Below are 17,644 nucleotides of genomic sequence, written 5' to 3' on the forward strand. Positions count from 1 at the left end.
TGGCTGGTATCTTTCCCTTGTGCTCTTAAGACTAATAGCCAACTTTCTCTGCATATAAAACTCCAAAGCCCATCTTAGATGCTTCCATTAGGCCTTCCGGGGTTTACTCTTTCAATCTGTCCAATAAAAGTTTAGTATCTGTCATTCTACTGAACATGTATGTATGAAGTCTGTTTTCTGTTAGTGTATTTCTCTCTCTCCCCGAGACACTTGCACGCATTTGTGTGTATCGGTAGAAAGATGTATCTGTGAATTTCAGCCAATTCTATCATTTATCATGCACTTTATCTTCTGCCAGGATTTGATCATGTGGGTCACTTGTTTGCATTTTGAATAGCTCTAGAGACCATGCCCTAAAAAAAAAACTAGAAAGAACCCTAGAATACATTCTCAGGTAGGGTAGGATTTTCTCTTTGTCAAAACAAAATAAGGTTTAGTAGAGGCTTCTACTCCTGCTGGGAAAACCAACATTGAAGAATGGATCAAAACCTACTTAAGTGCTCAATGAGGTGGAGAATGGACATTCAGACAACATTAAAATCATAGAAGGCAGCTCTCCAAACATCTGACACTATATGAAAAAAATACTGTTTATATTTTACCCCCACTGTTCCCAAGAGAGAAGCCTGCATGCTATTTTGTTGTAGGATCATCTTATTCACAGAGGATGAACAAGCCAAAGTAAATTTCCATTGCATATACCACTTAGACAAAATACAATTCGCCATTATACTCTAAAAGACTATTTTCAGTGTTATGACACATAAAAGGAAAATGTAAACCTTCCTTAGACTAGAGGATTTAGTTTTATCTTTTGATTAACAATGCTCTCTTTTTAGATGCACCTGGAGAATTAAAAAAGAGTATGAGTAAGGGAGAGAGAAGGATGGTATGGCAGGAGTAAATACCATGGGGCTGGTTTGAGTTTTGTTCATCCAGGGCTTTAATAGGAAACTTGCTGAACTTTTGCAGACCCAAGTCCTAATTTTCCTATAAAGTAGCAATATGAATCCAATTAACATACAAAGATGCTTTCTGGATTTAAAATATTTTGATTTATTCAATCACAACATAGTCTAGGCCATGTCCCCTTACCCGGGTTGGCACCTCCTCCCTCAGTGACTTTGAATCCCATCTCACTTTTAAGGTTCAAGTAAAGTCCAACTGGCTACACGAAGCCAGTTTCAGTAATGTTTCTACTGACATGCAGCCTCCAATGGTTCATGACATTTTTAAAAAAATATTTTATTTATTTATTCATGAGAGATACGGAGGGAGAGAGGCAGAGACACAGGCAGAGGAAGAGGCAGGCTCCCTGCAGGGAGCCCGATGTGGGACTCGATCCCAGGACCCCGGGATCACAACCTGAGCCGAAGGCAGATGCTCAACCACTGAGCCACCCAGGTGCCCCGGATCATGACATTTTTATGACACACTTGAAGGCAAAACCACACTTCTTAGTTTTCCTTTATATCTCAAAAGTGAAGGCTAGCCTGCCCTCTCTCTCCTTCCCCTATCCCCTCCTTCCCCTCCACCCTTTCATTCTATGCTGGAGGCTGGGTAGCAGTATATATTCTCAGTGGCTTTTTTCCCCTGAGTGTTTTTTTTTCCCCTGAGTGTTTTGAAGTAGATATAGTAAGGGGTGATGGTGGAAGTTGACTAAAAGATGAGATGGACAAAGTCCTGGACCTTTACTAAGTTCAAAATTTAGTAGCAGAGACAGACTCATTAGCAGAGCATCATAGTACAGAGGGATGAACACTACAATAAAGGTGTATAGAAGAGAAAAAAAGGAGCCATTAATAGTTCCACACTGGGAAATAAGTCTCACAGCACTGATGAAGCTTGAGGCAAATTCTGAAAAGTGAGCAGAAACTTGCCAGGCAGAGAATGATGGAAAGGGTCTAGGGGAAGAGAAGAAGGAGTGAAAGTGAGAATGTGTGCAGGGAAAGGGGGTGTGAGGAGGAAGGGAGAGCTACTTGGGTCAGGAGGCCAGCAAGGTAAATTGGGGCCAATATTAAGTTTGTGCATTATCTTAACGGCAACTGGTAGTAAGCAGAGATGTAGTGTGATCAAACTTGCGACCTTAAGACCAAAGATTTGGTGGCCTCCGAAAGAATGGAGAAAGTAAAGACATGCAAAAGTCAAGGGGCTAAACAGGAGGTTGCCACAATGATCCAACCAAGGCAGTGAAACGAAGAATGTAAAAGAGACGTTGGAGAAGTATTTGGACCTCTCCATAATTTCAGACACCACAGGGAGAAGTTGGTGATTGTGAACTAGTTTGAATATGGACAAAACCCAAACTCCGTTACATTCTTGAGTCTACATATATACATTTTCCATAGGTACTGAGCGTCAGTGACGCACTGAGAGCAAAATTAAGTTCAGATCCTGGGATGCCTGGGTGCTCAGTGGTTGAGCATCTGCCTTTGGCTCAGGTCATGATACCAGGGTCCTGGGATTGAGTCTCCCATCAGGCTCCTAGCAAGGAGCCTGCTTCTCCCTCTGTCTATGTCTCTGCCTCTCTCTGTGTCTCTCATGAATAAATAGATAACATCTTTTCTTTCTTTTTTTTTTTTAATAAATAACATCTTTTTTTTTAAAAAAAGTTCAGATCCTGATTAGAGAGCAAAGCAGCCCATCACAGAGACTCAGGGAAGCATTTCAGAGAATCTATCCTAATGTGAAGAATCATAGTGAATGTGTTCTCAGTGCTCCAAGGCTGGTATGGTGACGTTTTGGAGAAAAATAGTAGGCCTGTGATAGTTGTGAACAGTTAGCTTACTGTTAAAACACCAATCTACCATTTGAAAACTAAAATACTTTTTTAAAAACAGAGACACAGAAGAAGCTCTTGAGACATATGAAAAAGTATCTTTCTAATCTGACAAATTTAAAGTAAACAGTTTAGTCAAATATGTCTCCAAAAATGTCTTACACTAGAGACAAAAATGGGAAATTTCTTTCCCCAAAAGAGAAGGGGTGCCTGGGAGGCTCAGTTGGTTGGGCATCTGCCTTCGGCTCAGGTCACCATCTCCCAGCCCTGGGATCGAGCCTGCTGTTGGGCTCTGTGCTCAGTGCAGAGTCTGCTCCTTCTCTCTCTGCCTCTCCCCTGCTCTCTCTTGCATGCACTCTCTCTAATAAATAAATAAAGTCTTAAAAAAAAAGAAATTTCCAGAGAAGCTTTTGTGTCCTTCAGAGCAAGGAAAGGAAAGGAAATAGTTTCAGAGAAGAGGTAATATTTGCAGCAATGCTTTATTTTTTTGTTTTCAAGTAAAACAGCTATTTATAGGGCTAGGGCACACACTGGAATATTATTCAGCCTTAAAGAAGAAGGAAATCTTGACACATGATACAACATGGATGGATGAACCTTGAAAACATTAAAATCAGTGAAATAAGCCAGTCACAGAGGGACAAATCCTATATGATTCTACTCATACAAGGCACCTAGAGGAGTCATATTTTTAGAGACAGAAAGTAGAAGGGTGGTCGTCAGGGGCTGGGGGCAGAGGGAATGGAGGGTTAGCGCTAAAGGAGTATAGAGCTTCAGTTTTGCAAGACAAAGGGATTTCTGGAGGTGGATGGTGGGGATGGCTGCATAACAATGGAAATGTACTTAGTGCCACAGAAGTATGTACCTAAAAATGATCAAAATGGTAAATTTCGTGTTATGTATATTTTACTGCACATTGTCAAAAGGTTTAGAGAATACGCCTCTTTCCCTATAAGCCTCTATGCATGAATGTTGACGAGAATGGCCAGAAACTGCTCATGAGCCTCTAATACCCTGCTACTTAATATTCAACCACAAAACAATCTGGGGTGCAGCCAGCATCAAAAGAGGTGAGTTGGAGAACAACCCCATCTTTGTCCAGAAGCTCATTTCAGTCTTAGAGGAAACACTCCTTCCATTTCTCTGAAGGACAACCTACTGCTTCCAGAAAGACAGTTTCTCAGTCTGGCTCCTGCTACAGAGCTCTGGTTTTAATGCTGCCGGGCTCGTTCTTCCCTCTTTTCTTTTTTTTTTTTTAAGATTTTATTTATTTATTCATAGACACAGAGAGGGGCAGAGACACAGACAGAGGGAGAAAGCAGGCTCCATGCAGGGAGCCCGATGTGGGACTCGATCCCAGGTCTCCAGGATCACACCCCAGGCTGCAGGCGGCGCCAAACCGCTGCGCCACCAGGGCTGCCCTCGTTCATCCCTTTCATTGCCTGCTCCACAGATTTCCAAAGAATAACTCTTATTCCCCCCCCCTTTTTAAAAATCATCTGGTCTCCCCGATTTTACAGAAGAAGGGAAGAGAAAACTGCATCAAAACTTAAAGACTCGATGATACCATCTTTATATTTTATTCCATTAGGAAGAATGAGTTCACGACACATACTTATTCAAAACAGGAACCTCCTAAATATATGCAGAGATCAGGCACATATTGGTTACATCTTCTAGACAGAGAGTGAAATACTTAGAAAGAGGACCCCAAGGTGCCACAAGAATGGCTATCCTTCAAGAGAGATCAAATTAACTTCAGGGCGCTCTAGTTACTAGTTACTAAGCCATATTCAACAATAAGGGGTGAACACAAATTCTGTGTTTTCCATGAAAATATCCTACATGTAACCCTTGGACTCTCTTACACCTTCCATGTTCCTACTGCAGATGCTTTGAATCTCCTGAACAGCACTCACTACCCTCTCTGCTTTGGATTTATGGCTACTTATGTGTAGTCTGTCTGATGGACTAGAATACAAGTGGGGGCGGGGCCAGGACTGCATTTTGGTAATCTCTGTATCCTTGGGTACATCTTGCATACTGGAGGCACTAAATATTCATAATTTACTTTAGTCAACAATAAATTCATTCATCAAAAATATTTAGATCTATGGAGAAAGTACTGTGTGCCATGCATTTTTTGAGGTGCTAGAACAACAGAACGAATAAACTTTCCCCGCCTTTCATGATGGTATCTAGCAAGAGTGACTTCATATTAAGTAGGATTCCTCTCTACGAACAGACTTACCACTATGTGATCTCGGGCAAGTTACTTAACCTCTCTATACCCGTCTCCTTGTCTGAAATGGAAATGATACCATGTACCTTATAGATTTTCTAGGAGGATTAAATGGAAAAATGTATATAAAGTGCTCAGCTATTATTGCTATTATTGAATTTTACTGAATAAAAAAATCAATCATCATAATGCTCTTTATGAATCTAGTTACAAAGAATGACTGTTTCGATTACAGCAGCTTTTTAAAACAATAGGTTAACTGGCCCATTCCTTTGCTTGGGGAATGGAGAGCATGAAGCGACTTTTACAAGACAGTCACGCGGCAGAGACAGCTTGGAGCAAAGCTATAATTCTGACAAATGAGCAAGGAAGAAAAGCAACAGCAATCACCATATAGTCATTGCCTGGGAGGAAAAACAGACAGAACAAAGAAAATGGGAGAAACAACTGAGGCCAAAGCCGACAACCCACAGAGCTTTCAGGTCAATAAAGCTTCGGTTAAGGTGGCACCCTACAGTGAGTGGCCGGAAGACTGTTCCAGAAGCCCCTCAAATACAGGCCCATGCCAACTGCTTCTGGCTGCATCCAAACTGTTATCTACTGTTAACGATGGAAAAACAACAAGGCGTGTGTCTGGGAAAAATGGCCTGTTGTCAGAGAACAGAAAGCCTTTTATTGGGAATTTTGATACTCAGGAGCAAACACACCACCACAGAAAATCACTCTGAGCCATCTTTTACAAAGCTTGGCATCCATTCAACAATGGATGAAGAAATCCTAAATGGTTAGGCCAAACAGATACTCCTCCCAAGGCAGTTAAGAAACATGGACCAAATGAAACCATAAACTCATGTGGTACAGATTTCTAAAGCTACTAGTAGAAATTACTGAGACACTTAGATGTGAAAAGCTAAATTCACAGTCCACTACCTGGAAGCAGCCAGGGCTCTTGCCAAAGGCTGCTCTTAAGGCTTCTTTCAGTATCAGCAAGGATGAGACGACGGGAATTCTGTTCAGACCTTATAGGTAGTACATCAAATTCAACAAACCTTTGTGGAATGCCTACCACTACACAGCCCACAAGCCCAAACTGCATTCCTACATTATTTTTATGTTTTATGTTTTCAAGAACATGCTGTGTTTTCAGCTATAATGTGGGAGATTTAGACATAATGTTGACAGGAGTCAATGCAACCAGCAAATTCCATTTCTCCCAGATCCTCGAGGTATCTAGAGCCTTGCATTTAAACATTCCACACACTTTAAGAGATGTTTCACTAAGTTTGTAATAACATGGGAAATTTTATATAATGCTAAGTGGAAAAGATGCGCAAGTATGTGTATGAAAAAAAAATTATATGTGTGGTATGATCTCAACCAGTTAAAAATGTGTGGCAGGGGATCCCTGGGTGGCTCAGTGGTTTAGCGCCTGCCTTCGGCCCAGGGCGTGATCCTGGAGTCCCAGAATCGAGTCCCACATTGGGCTCCCTGCATGGAGCCTGCTTCTCCCTCTCCCTGTGTCTCCACCCACCCCCCCCCACCCCGCTCTGCGCGTGTGTGTGTGTGTGTGTGTGTGTGTGTGTCTCATGAATAAATAAATAAAATCTTTTAAAAAAATGTATGGCAAAAGGGTTGAAAGTAAACACAAAAACAAAAGTCAACATAGTTCGCCCCAAGGTGATTAAATTACAGCACTTTTTACTTTTTTTTTTATTTTTCTACTCTCCAGTGTTTTTACAAACCAGTTATTATTTTTACAATGAGAAAAAATAAAGTTTTAAGAAAATAGCACATACTAACTAGAAAGGATGGCCTACCTCTCTACATTACCGACTTCTTTCCATAAGGCCTGATTTGATATGCAATACCTCCTAACTAGAAATCACATGCAGCTTTTATTAGTAGGTCATTATATTTCCTTTTCCAAGTCATTAGTAAGGATGTTAAGAACATCAGATGTAAAATGAGTCATGACAATAATTCACAAGACACCACCCATATAGAGCATCGCCTACCATTTATCACCACCCTTTACTTATAGTTATTCATCAGCTCTTAACCTCAGTGACTGCGTTGATGATATAAAATCATTTCTAATTAATGCCGTTCCAAAAAAGGATCAAGATATTGTATCATGTTTTCAAAGTTAAGAAAATAGATTTCCTGCTCTTCTGATCGAACCCATGAATTCCTATTCAAATGTGTGACAGGAACTGAAAAAAAGTGGAGTTTACTTTGTAACTTTTTCACATATGATCAAAGACAAAAATTCTAGATTCCTCATTTCTCAGTATTTGAAGAAGTAATGATTGAAAGGGTGTGATTTATTTGCATGGAGTCTGTGGCTTTATTGTCCTGTTTTCTAGTGGTTCTCCAGTTCTCCAAAAGGAAAAACTTTTTATTTTACCTTATTTTATTTTTTTTGAAAAACTTTTTTAAACACAAACTGAAGTAATGATTATAGTTCCTCAAATGAAAAAAAAAGTGATGAAAAGCAGGCCCCCCCCAAATTTTGAGGTTTCATTTTTCCTCTGCTTTTAGAACTACTTACTTAAGTGTATCATAATCTTAAAATCACATAGATTTCACGGTTATTTTCATTTCTCAGCTATTTGACAACTGTCTCCACTTAATGTGAACATACTTTGATTTTGCTGTTTTTCAAAATCACGCCTGCTTTTCTTTTTTTTTTAAGGGAACTGAGGTTAGGGTGTAGATGGGTTGAATCAACGCACTTTTAAGATGAATCTTTTGGTGGACTGATTTCTGGTCTGCTGGAGAAAAAGTTCAATTCAGCCTGTGTTGGGCTATCATGCATATTCATTCACTCATTCAAAGTTAAAGTCTCTTCAGTAGCAAATCTCAGGTAAAAAAAAAAGGAGTTCTCCTAAGGCTGGAATTCTAGGGTGCCTGAGATGAGTTTTAGGCAAATTAGATGCTCACCAAATGAACAAATGGTATGTCTTTCATTACTCATTTTGCATGTTCTCATTTTCCTGTACTAAAATGTTTCCCCATTCTCTTCTCTTTTCTTTGTAACATACACAAAGACACCAAACCACACTAAATAGAGGGGAAGAAAACCCTCATTTGAAAGACAAAACAAAACATGAAATCACCTATTTTAATCATGTGCTTTCTTAAATGGCACTTTTTATAATTCTATGTTATTTTTTAAAAAGGTATATTTTATTTGTTTCACAGGGGTGGGGGGAGAGAATGTGTGCAGTAAAATATCCCAACTGATGCATTTTCTGGTCTTGAGAAATTCCTTGTCCTTTTCTATTACAATGGAGAATGTTCTTTTCAGTGCTTTCCACTTCTGAGTTCCTGAGAGCTACAGCTCTCTTGCCACCTTCCACAAAGTCTCGCTACAGGCTCCACACAGGGAAAACAGTACAGATTCATGGAAGATGGTGGCAAAGAAGGACAATGAGCAGGAATCGTACTTCTGGAGTTTCTAACCTATTCCCTAACTCCCGAGTTATCATGCTTGATTTATTTCAGAGATGGGTTTCAGATGGTTATCTATCCACTTCTACAGGGACTTTCAGGAAAAGATTTCCCCATCCTCCTTGCCATAGGACAAGGAAGAGTCTATCAGGCCTCAGTATTGGCCACATCTTCCTTATTCCTAACCTGATCACCATGCCTCAGGTTACAGGGGGGCTCCTTTCAGCCATCGGGAGACCAGAGGACAAGCAACCATCAAACCCCATGTAAGCCTTCACCTCCTTCCAAAACTCCATTTAGCCTCTCTTTGTGATGATGACCACCGTTTGTCCACAGCACCTGACTTTCAATTTCTTGACCATTTCCATTCACGGCCTTCGGTCACTGCCTCTCTGGATACCCCAGTCTCTTTCTAGTCATTGAATTTCATGAGAAGACAATCAGGCCACATTCAAATCTTCATTTCAGATAGACTTTCTAGACTAAAGTCAGGATTGGGTTACACACAAGCATACTGCTCTATGGCCCCATAAAACAATTTCTTAGTACTTGGAAACTACTGTGATCCCTCCCCTGACCTGGCTCTATCTCTTTTGGCCCCACTAATTTTTTCAAGACTTCTTTTCATCTTATATTCAGACGCTTTTCTGCTCTCCTAACTAGTGACCTATGTATGACTGAAGGATCTAGTCGAAAAACCTGGCATTGTTCGAACTCGTGGGCAGTGAATACAAAAATTACACCAAATTATCAGAGATCCTATAACCCTTACTGGGAAGCATGGTTAGTTCGCCCGTCTATTACATCCTGCTCACCTCCAGACTGCAAAGAGAAAGCGTGACCTGCATCGCTTAGTCAGATTACTTATATGTGCAGGCACAGAATTGCCAGCTTTGTAATGTTTCAGCCTCTTCCAAATCAAAAAACAACAATAGCTGTATTCCTGTCACTGGAAAAAGTAGGATTCTAAATTATGAACCAGCCAACTTTCTCTGTTTCTAGCAATGCCTGAATGTGGAGGGGATACTGGGGTTTGAAGCAAAAGAACTCTATCTGTAATTAGACACTCAGGACACGTAATGTGGGCAGCTCTCTCGTTGCAGCAATCAGACAGTACTAGCACTGTACCAGGAGGGCAAGTTGGGACTACTCCAGGATCAAACGTCTTGATACGTACATCATTACTTCTCGTATCAACTTTCTTAATAGTCTAGAAAAGGTACTCAAGAACTTTCAGAAAAACTGCTTCTGGTAGAGAGAGAAAATGAAAAACCCAACTAAGAAATCAAAACAAAAAGAACAGACTGAACAGATGCTACCAAAACAAATGGAGCAAAACATATTAAAATCGCTGGTGGGTGAAAATGCTTAGCAAGTGAAAGAAGAAAAAAGAAAATGAGGCAGTAAATTCATCTTTACCACTTCTAACTTCCTCATCTTAAATGAGCAAAACAGAAATACAGCTTCTAAATGATAGAGACCCCAAATATCTGCCTTTAGTTGTCCAAACATTACCTCTTCTATTCCTCAAAGTTCAAGCATAAGTTTAATTGAGGTGAGACTTCTGAGTCACAGGCTATCTATGAAATGGCTTAACAATGGCCTTTTAATGAAGAAGCGGCTTTTAAGGCAATTCCTGCGTACTCTTAATTTGTCAACTGTTCATTTTATAGCTCAGGTTGAGAGAGAGAGAAAGCTCTAACAGAGGTGTAAGTAGGGGTTATTATGCTTATGCTTCCATTTGCTTCAAGAGCATTTATGGGCACACATCTATTTGGGATCTGGCCTCACCACTAAAAGCCTGCATTGAGAATAAGGCTATCATCTCATTCTGTTTAAATGGCCTCTGATGCCACTGAAAAGCACAAAACAATCCCTGTGATCTAAATTCTTTAAATGGAAGAAAAGTCACACCATTGTGCAAAGTAAGCTGGGCAACTTGTTTTAAAGTTGCCAGTTTTGAGGTGCCTGGGTGGCTCAGTCAGTTAAGCATCTGCTTTCTGCTCAGGCCGTAATCCCAGAGTCCTGGGATCGAGCCCCATGTCAGGCTCCCTGCTCAGTGGGGTCTACTTCTCCCTCTCCCTCTGCACCTCCCCTCCCCTCTGCTCATGCTCTCTCTCTCTCTCCTTCTCTCTTAAATAAATAAATAAAATCGTTTAAAAAAAATAAAAATAAAAAAGTTGCCAGTTTTGAGGCATCTGAATGGATCAGTCAGTCCAGTACCTAACTCTTGGTTTTGGCTCAGCTATTGATTTCAGAGCCAGGGGATGAGCCTAGGCTCCACGCTGGGTTCGGAGTCTGCCTGAGATTCTTCCCACCCTCTCCCCCTCATACACTTGCACACTCTCCTTCAAATAAATAAAATCTTTTTTAAAAGATGCCAGTTTTTATAGAGCACTCAGCTTAATCCATCCCACTGAAATTCAGTTGTCTAGACTATCATTTTACAGGTAGTAAGAATATCAGCGAGAAAAAGACAAGTTAGGTACATATGCAGGATCTTTTTAATGGGCACACAGAAATTTTTAAAATCTTGACTTTCAGGAGTGAAAAGCATCTGCAAACTTCAGGATTATAAACACTATGAAATAGTTTTGTTTTGTTTTTTAAAGATTTTATTTATTTATTCCTGAGAGAGAGAGGCAGAGAGGCAGAGGGAGAAGCAGGCTCCATGCAGGGAGCCTGATGTGGGACTCGATCCTGGGACCCCAGGATCACGCCCAGGGCTGAAGGCTGTTTACACTGAGCCACCAGGGCTGCCCTGAAATAGTTATGAATATAAGTAAAGAACAAAAGAGAGCCACATGAAATACTTGTAGATACTTCAGTTCACCCCACTGAAGAATATCAACGGAGTCAAATGAATGAGCCAGCAAATGTGCGAAAGGAAAGACTTTCATTTCCTATCCCCAGGGAATTCCAGAGCAGAAGGTGAGGAGAGAAAAAAAAAATAAATCATAAAACTGGCTTTCCCTACCATGTAGGATAAATGAGGTACTATCATTTATAATTAACAATAGCACAAAAAAGAAATTCAGCTTTTATCAGAAGGACTATTTTGTTTTTGTTTTTTTAAATTTTTACTTATTTACGATAGTCACACAGAGAGAGAGAGGCAGAGACACAGGCAGAGGGAGAAGCAGGCTCCATGCACCGGGAGCCCGACATGGGATTCGATCCTGGGTCTCCAAGATCGCGCCCCGGGCCAAAGGCAGGCGCCAAACCGCTGCGCCACCCAGGGATCCCAGAAGGACTATTTTGAATTCACTCTCAGTAAACCTTCAGAAGCAGCAGTCCTGGTCACCATTAAACCCCTGAAAGCAAGCAACCACTTGGGCTCCCTGCTCATCTTTTCTTCAGGGGCTGAGGAACAGGGGGCTCGGTCCTTCCCTCAAGCCATCTGCGATCTCTGGGGATAGTGCAACTGATCTGCTCCTTCATGTGGCTTCTCAGACTGAAGACCTGTTCCTCAACTCATTGTTCTAAGATGAGAAGAATAGTTTCCTTTCCCCTTAGGCAACAAGAACATACATTAATTAAACACCAATTCTAACAGCAAAGAGCTACCACTTCACACCCATTAGGATGGCTATTATAGAACAAACAAATAGAATGACAAGTGCTGGCAAGGATGTGGAGAAATTGGAATTCTCGTGCATTACTGGTAGGAATGCAAAATGGTGCAGCTGTTGTGGAAAACAGCATGGCAGTTTCACAAAAAATTAAAAATAGAATTACATATGATCCAGTAATTCTACTTCTGGGATATACCCAAAAGAATTGAGAGCAAGGACTCACATAGGTATCAGTAGGCCAGGGCTCATTTTAGCATTATTCATGGTAGCCAAAAGGTAGAAACAACCTAAATGACTATCAATGGAGGAACGAATAAACAAGTTGTGACATAGCTATACAGTGCAATATTATTCAGCCTTAAAAAGGAAGGAAATTCTGATACCTGCTACGACATAGATGAACCCTGAAGACATTACGCTAGGTAAAATAAGCCTGACACAAAAGGATAAATATTTTATGACTCCACTTATAAGAGGTACCCAGCAGAATCAAATTGATAGAGACAGAAAGTTGAAGGGTTGCTAGGAGGAGGGGAGAATTAGAAGTTAGTGTTTAATGGATTACAGAGTTTACAGAGTTTCATTGTAAGAAGAGGAAAAAGTTCTGGGTTTTGGAAATGAATGGTGATGATGGTTGTACATTAATATGAACATATTTAATGCCACTGAACCGTACACCTAATAATGGATAAAATGGTGTTGTATATATTTTACTGTAATAAAAACACTCTACATTTCTATAGGAGTACATAGAAAGCTTTTATGGGGATTTTCATGGAGAAGTCACAGAGAAGTTTTAAAGCCAGGTGCGAGAGACTGAGAAAGTCTTACTTTTGTTCTGTTGGAATTTTTCGCCATTTACTTGGGTTAGTTTCATTATAAACAAAACCAACCAGAATTAAGTCAGCCTTTAACCTGTTAATTCCTCTCTTAAAAACTCAGCCTGAGGGGATCCCTGGGTGGCTCAGCAGTTTAGCACCTGCCTTTAGCCCAGGGCGTGATCCTGGAGTCCCAGGATCAAGTCCCACATCGGGATCCTTGCACAGAGCCTGCTTCTCCCTCTGCCTGTGTCTCCGCCTCTCTGTGTCTCTCATGAATAAATGAATAAAATCTTTAAAAAAAACTCAGCCTGAAAAAAATAATCAGGGCAGGTATAATGATGCATATACAAGAACGCTGTTTTTAAAATGAAAAATGTGGAAGCAATGTAAATAGTTATTACATGAGGATCGGTTCAATAAATGGTGGTATGCCTGTACAGGGATGACCATGTATTTGCCTGGAAAAAAAGGGGGCCCATAATATGTTAAGTTCTAAAAACAGGTAACATTTACTATGACCTCATTATCATATGAAGAGTGACGGGCATACTGCATGGACATTCCTGTTCTAATCAAATTCTGGAAGGATATATGTATAACGGTTGTTCCTAGGTAATAGGATTCAGGGCAGTGTATTCATATTCTTTAACTTTGCATTTTTATTATTATAATAATTATTGCAAAGAACTCTTGTAAGCAGAGAAATAACAGGGCTATTTCCATTTTGAGAAATGAATAAGCAAAGGGTTTTGGGGGGGGTTCGCTAATGCAAATTAGTAGTTTGGAAGTCAAGAACCCTTTAAGGGTCCCAGGGGCTACCTTGCCTGTGCCATCTCCAGGCCCTAGCCTGAGGGAGCCAGAGGCTCTCCTGTGAGAGCCCAGGGCTATGGCTGAGCCTTTTTCCATAGGTCACACCTTACAATCCACATGCTTGCACTTTCTCAAAGAGTCACCAGCTGAATTTTACATATAGACATCTAATTTTCATTTCTACTTTTTAGAACTCAGAACAATGATATCTGGCAATAATAATTATAATAATAATAATTATTATTATTAAATAATTAAGTAGCAAATTTAAGATAGCTTTCTTTTTTTTTTAAGATAGCTTTCAACAAGAAAATTCTCTCAATCCATCACAGATGAGTATATTTTATATTTTAGCTAGCTGCTGCCTGTACTCACATACTTCTAGACAAGCAACAGATGCCGTTAAAAAACTTTTCAAGAAGTTCTCCCTACTCTTAAAGTAATGTGTTAAAATAATGTGTTCCCTTTTGTTATGCTCTCTTCCTTTTCGTGTAATTCTGAAAACATTATAGGTTAAAGCCCACAGAAAAAGCCACAGAGAGACATATTTTATAGATCTCATCAACTCTCCCCTTTAAATGTTTTTTCAACAAGAGACAGGAATATGGAAGACATATGACGCATTGTGAGCCTCACTTACCCTGTGGTTTATTTAGGGAATTTTATTCTGTGTTTGGAAAATGACAGACTTCTGCTTTTAGGTAGACAAATATGAACAACTCACCAAGAGAAACAAGACCCCCTGTCACTAGCAAACTTTTAGAAAGTCAGATAATTTAGTGTCTTTATTTTGCTGCATATATGAGCAAATGAATAGAAATGCTCAGTCCAACAAAATTAGTCAAATATCTTTACCTCTATAAAAAACAGTTCCCCAGCACCCACCCAGAAGTCACTACTCACAGCTTCTCCATTCACCAGGAAAACTCCAAATGTCCATGCCTCCCAAGAGTTAAATGCCCCGTAGCTGGCTCACTCTGCGTGGACATATTCTTCTCCCCTGAGTTAACCTGAAGAGCAAGCTGGATTTGTTTACTGCACAAACATCTGTAATTGCTAAACATCTCGGTGGCATGGTGTAACAGTTACTGCTTGTGCAAACTACCCATCTAAATGACTCTCTGCAGTATGAGCACATGAAAACCCAAGACACAAGAGAAATTGAAAACATCTGTAAAAATCAATGGCCGAATTGACCAAAGGGGTGGGGGGTGGGGAGGATTAAAACAGCTAAAGAGTTTCAGTGCAATATTTGACTTTAGAAAAGCCTCCTCCGAGCTAGAGCTATAGGTTCTTCCTTAGCATATCCACAGCCCCCCTCTGAAGGGGATCCCAGCCGGCAGACACTTCTTGTAACCCCCCTGGGGCAAACCCTTTACAAGGCTTGTTAGAAAACTGCGCAGACAAGATGCAAGATTAAGGGGACTTATTACATCTCTAAAAGCAAAGAAAGAAATACCTCTTCTCCCATCATGCAGTCAGCCTCCTTTCTTCAGTTTGAAAAGGTCCCAGAACTACCCAGGAACCCTCCCACTTCCTTCCAACAGCCAAAGGCACAGAGCCTGAAGGACCCAGCCTAACCCTGAGTCATACTTGGGACCAAATGAGCAATGGGGAGAACAAAGCTCGCATTTGTTTACGCTTCAGGAAACCAGGGCCGATTCACAGCTTGGGTGGCTTTGCGAGAAGTCCTCCTCCCTCGCCTGCCTGCTGCAGGAATGAAGCTGTCTCCCGGGGACCCACAGGTGTGACCATTCAGACAAGGAACACACTGAAGGAGCGTTTATTTGGCAGGACCCAGCGGCCACTTCTGTTTAAAAACATCAGATAGAAAATAAAAAGCCCACTGTCTTTCAACAGATAATCTGATGGGGAATGACAGAGATCTAGAATATGGTTTGTATGTGAAATATCTATCGTAAAAATACCTGTATTTTAAAGAAGTGAGATTAGTGGTAACACACAAAAATTATGCATTAAAAAAAAAAAGGAAAAAAAAACGAGGAATAAAAACAGCAGCGGCTTTATAGAAACATTCGACCTAGGAAAACTCAGCAGAACTCTTGCCAGCCATGTCATTGGTAGTATCCTCACAGATTGGAATAAACTGTTTAAATAGCAATCTTGTTTGGGCCCCAAATGAGATACCATTTCAATCATCCCTTCAATGGTTTTAGAGCCCAGTGGTGAAGAGCTCAAAACTCTAGAGCTAGAGTGTCGGAGATCAAAATCCTGGGGTCTCACTTCCCAGTCGTGTGATTTTGAGCAACTCATTTAACCTCCATTCACCTGAGTTTCCTTATCTAAAAAATAGGGGTAAAAGCCCCAAACCAATCTATAGGGTGTCTGGAAGATTAAATAGGTATTATATGTGCAGAGTGCTTAAAAAAGTACCTGGTACAAAGGAAGTGCCCTATTAGCCACTATCACAATTTCAGGACAACTTCACAAGGCAGAGTGCCACATCAACAGTACCCTCACCTTACCACAGTTCTTGCGTACTCACTCTGATGACCCATTTCACTTCTTAACTATGGGGAATTTTTTTTTACTTTTTAAATTGCACTAATTTAAAAACCATTTATTCAATATTTAGTAAGTGCCTATGGTGTAGGGGATTTTTGAATGAGATGCTATCTCAGCGCTCAAGAAATGTTCAATCTGCTTGATAGGTCTGTTTATATATCACCCAAGAAAACAAATATGGGAGGGTGCCTGGGTGGCTCAGTGGTTGAGCATCTGCCTTCGGCTCATGTCGGGATCTCCGGGGTCCTGGGATCGAGTCCCACACTGGGGTCCCCGCATGGAGCCTCTGTCTCCCTCTGCCTATGTCTCTGTCTCTCATGAATAAATAAATAAAATCTTAAAAAAACACACACACATACAAATGTGGGAGATGTCACTAGGCTGTGAATGGCAAGGTGGTGCAGGAGGTAGGGAATTAACATTTGGAATTTAGAAGGCAGATAACAAATTACCTTATTGAAACCTAATTAGGATGGAGAGAATAGACAAATTGCCTGTGTAGAAGAATTCCCATTAATTGAGGGTATGAAATATAAAAATACTCCTCCCTCAAGGAGGTAAGTGGAACTTCCCACTCCTTAAGTGTGAGGTGTACTTGGTGACTTCTTTCTAAAGAGTTGAATCTAGAAAAGGAGGGGGAAAAAACAGAACAACTTTACAGTGAAGAAACCTGATAAATCCAATCTCAGGCGGGTGCCCAAAGTCAACATCAACAGTGAGAAGTCATGCTGAGAGGATGTGCCCTTGATAGGGACATGATAAGAATGGCACTTCCCCACTGCGGTCTTCCTGCCCCAAATCCACCACTTCAGTCTAAGTGTGAGAAAAACATCGGACAAATGCCAATTTAAGGACATTCTGCAAAACTTCTCAAAATTGCCATGGTTATCAAAAACATGGCACATCTGAGAAAATGTCATAGCCAAGAGAGGGGCCTAAGGAGATGTAATATAATGGGGTGTCCTAGATGGGATCCTGGAACAGAGAAAGGACATCAGGTAAAACCTAAGGAACTCCGAATAAAGGATGGACTTGCACATATACATATACATAAATAAACGTATATGTGTGATTTAGAGACATACATGATTACGTTCATGGACATGTGCACAGAAATGCATTTAACAATGCCTTCCCTACTTCATTTATTTATTATCTCTATATCCTTAGCCCATCTCTTTAACAAAGATAGCTGAAAGCTGAGTCCTGGCCTTTTGCTTTCCATAATATACAAAAGAGTTTTCTTTGAAAGGAAACTTGGCTCTTCTGTCAGTTCTGCTGCCAACCCAGGCTACAGCGGCCCAACTCAAAGAGTGTGCATGAGGTGGGCCCATCTGCCCCTTTCCAAGAGCTACTAGAAGTTCCTGGTGCCTGGCCAATTAGTCATCAACCACGGAGCCCCGGGGCTGGCAACTCTCCCAGCTACTTCCTCCCCATC

At 40.7% G+C, this 17,644-nt stretch overlaps 1 protein-coding gene across 15 annotated transcripts in view; it reads right to left on the reverse strand.

The window, feature by feature from the left end:
- SH3KBP1 (SH3 domain containing kinase binding protein 1) overlaps positions 1 to 17,644 on the reverse strand; it is a 339,638-nt gene that overhangs the window by 109,845 nt on the left and 212,149 nt on the right. Inside the window, exon 1 of one of the 15 annotated variants that reach the window (XM_025438156.3) lies at positions 15,140 to 15,288. The exons of 13 other annotated variants lie outside the window; for them this stretch is intronic. In XM_025438156.3, the coding sequence (XP_025293941.1) occupies positions 15,140 to 15,154 (15 nt within the window). In that variant the 5' untranslated portion in view covers positions 15,155 to 15,288. Of the gene's footprint in view, positions 1 to 14,583; positions 14,697 to 15,139; positions 15,289 to 17,644 lie in introns of those variants that run through there. One more of the 15 variants, XM_035711699.2, reaches the window with a different exon arrangement.

This window comes from Canis lupus, chromosome X, assembly GCF_003254725.2.
Source record: "Canis lupus dingo isolate Sandy chromosome X, ASM325472v2, whole genome shotgun sequence".
Lineage (NCBI taxonomy): Eukaryota > Metazoa > Chordata > Mammalia > Carnivora > Canidae > Canis > Canis lupus.